The sequence below is a fragment of the Globicephala melas genome, chromosome 3 (genome assembly GCF_963455315.2).
Source record: "Globicephala melas chromosome 3, mGloMel1.2, whole genome shotgun sequence".
Lineage (NCBI taxonomy): Eukaryota > Metazoa > Chordata > Mammalia > Artiodactyla > Delphinidae > Globicephala > Globicephala melas.
Genome location: NC_083316.1, coordinates 41,521,426 through 41,523,907, shown reverse-complemented (window position 1 = coordinate 41,523,907; position 2,482 = coordinate 41,521,426). Strand labels below are relative to the sequence as shown.

The following is a 2,482-nucleotide window of genomic DNA, read 5'->3' as shown; positions in this document are numbered from 1 at the left end:
AGAAATATTTCATATGTACAGAATGAGATGGCAAATCTTTGGAATGTCACAGACCAGCTGTTGAACACAATATTCCTAATCACCAGTGTGTCAGGCGCTCCCTTGGGCCAAAGCAGCAGTTGGGGGAAATAGAAGCAGCCCCTGTGCTGTAAAAACTCAGACTCCCATGTAAGCTCCGGCCTCCGAACTTCCACTGCCTGCCAGGCTATTTAAAGCCAAGGATTATGCAGTGAGAACAGATGCAGTACATTTTGCCATCTTCCGAAATCTAAAATTTTAAGTAACATTTAAAAAGCATAGTTTAAAATTTTTTGAATTCAATAATTGTACTTTTTAAAGTGGTTTCCTAAACTCAATTTATGAGTATGAGTTAATACATCTTAATGTTTCATAAGTAGCCATAGAACATACGCTGTGCTTTAGAAAACACTGCAGATAAGATCCAGTTTAGCTTAAAAAAAAAAGAGGTACGTATTTGGAACTTTTAAAAATCAGATTTATATCTGAAAATTCCAACGTAAGTTTAAGGCAGTAACAAATGTAGTGAATCATAAATATATTTCAGACCCAGTTTTCAAATACTGTATTTTAACCTTCAGACTCTAGGTTTACAAAGCTCCACTCCACTGTAATAAAATATACTGAAAAGAAAAGCTTATCAAGCGAAGGGGATCACAGCTCTTTTCAGCAATATAAAGTTTTCATAAAATGGATAAGAATTTCTTAAATTAATGTGGCTCTTTTGCCATCAATTGTTAAAAATGCAGCTTCTCTGGCATTGTTGGAGTAACGAAGAAATAATTCTGAGTCGTCTCTGCTATCACACTATGGTCTCCCAAACTGTTCATGTTTCTCAGGTGTAAGAATAGCAACAACTTGAGCTGTAGGAACATATTTAATAATTTTCCTTTCTGAGTAAAAGTAACAAAGACAACCTCAATATACCAGGAACTATGTCTATATTTTTAATCTTCATAAAAATCATTTCAAACGTAGGTAATACACACATTCTCGTGACACCATGGGCTGAAACAGAATCTTCCTCGTGCTGTGTGAACAGGCACCGATAAGATTTCACTTGGTCCCAACTGAATCCTTCACTTCCACCACCAGAATTCCGTCGTGACAGAGGATGGCAGACAAATCTTTGGTTTCAGTGCCGTCGGGCAGTTTATACTGTCGGGTGAAGCTTCTTGAGATAAAACCGTGCTCGTCCATTCTGGTTCCGTGTTGAGCCTTAATCAGCAGCCAGCCTTCGAAGGTCTGAATGATGATATCTTCGGGTTGGAACTGGACCACGTCCAGCAGGACCTGGAAGCGGGATTCGTCTCTCTGGGGCGGCATCTCTACGGTGTCCACGGGGGCAGGCTGGGCCACCCTGGCTTTCCCCAGGTCCACGGTGGTTGGCCCGGGCAGTTCATATAAAGCGTGATCCAGCCTGCAGTCTTCCAGACCTCGAGCTTCAAACTCCTGCTCGTATCGCACTGGAGTCTCTATGAGATGCCTCAAGATGATTTTTGCCATAGTGGAGGCAAAGCCAGCATCGAACGCCTTCCGCCCCGGCTACGTTGTCCGTGTCGAACCCTCGCAGTTGCCTACTGACTAGAGGATCTGTTGGAGCCGCTCTTCGCTTATAACCCTGCGCAGACGCAACCCTTTAATTAGGCCTGAATCACAGCGCCGCACACTCCCTCTTGTCTTTTCACTCCTGCTGACAATGAACGGCTATTTATAGGGCATGTTTCGAAGTTGCTTTTAGCAACACAGCCTGCTCGAGCTGCCGAGTCAAGGATTGCCCTTACATTCTCAGTTATCCCTGGCAAGTGTGTCTGCCTTGCTTACCGCCAGAGAAAAAGAGAATCAGAAACAGTGTTTGAGAAATATCTGAGGGAGTGCTTCGTCCTTGTGAACTACAGTGATCTAGCGGATCAGAACAGCCCAGAGATGTGCACTCGTCTTATGATATGAGCTAAAACTGCATTAATCCTAGTCTCCAAGTGCAAAGCTGGGGGGAGGTGAATTTAGCTGTAACTGATTAGGAATTAAGATACACAGGCACACACATTCAAATATCAAACATTCAACAAACCCTCAGCCCTCTGTCCTATATATTTACTTTCACTTCATCCTTTAATCTTTTATACTTAAGGGACATCTGAGCCACGCCATCTGGGTTTATTACATTTGACTCATCAAAAATGAGATCCTAGGACTAAACCAGACAATGATGTCGAACCTCAGATGGGAGTTGGACAGGCATAGAATGGGACATCTTAGCAAGGAAAACAGAGCCCTGGGGGAGAGAAAAACGTTAAAGCTTTGAACTATTTGATACTAAAGCCCAGAAAGCTAAGGATTAATCTAGTTGCAGCTCTGCTGTTTCATTGGCAAAAATAAATAACATATAATTTCTTAACTGTAATACCTTAACATTAAACTTACACTGAAAAAGCATGCGGCAACTCTTCATCCACTGCTATAG

The 2,482-nt window shown here is 42.2% G+C and overlaps 1 protein-coding gene across 1 annotated transcript; it reads right to left on the bottom strand.

The window, feature by feature from the left end:
- Positions 1-352: 352 nt before the first annotated feature.
- Positions 353-1,802, bottom strand: HSPB3 (heat shock protein family B (small) member 3). Its single transcript, XM_030842543.2, has one exon. The coding sequence runs from the start codon at positions 1,522-1,524 to the stop codon at positions 1,075-1,077; it is 450 nt and encodes a 149-aa protein (XP_030698403.1). The 5' UTR covers positions 1,525-1,802; the 3' UTR covers positions 353-1,074.
- Positions 1,803-2,482: the final 680 nt, after the last annotated feature.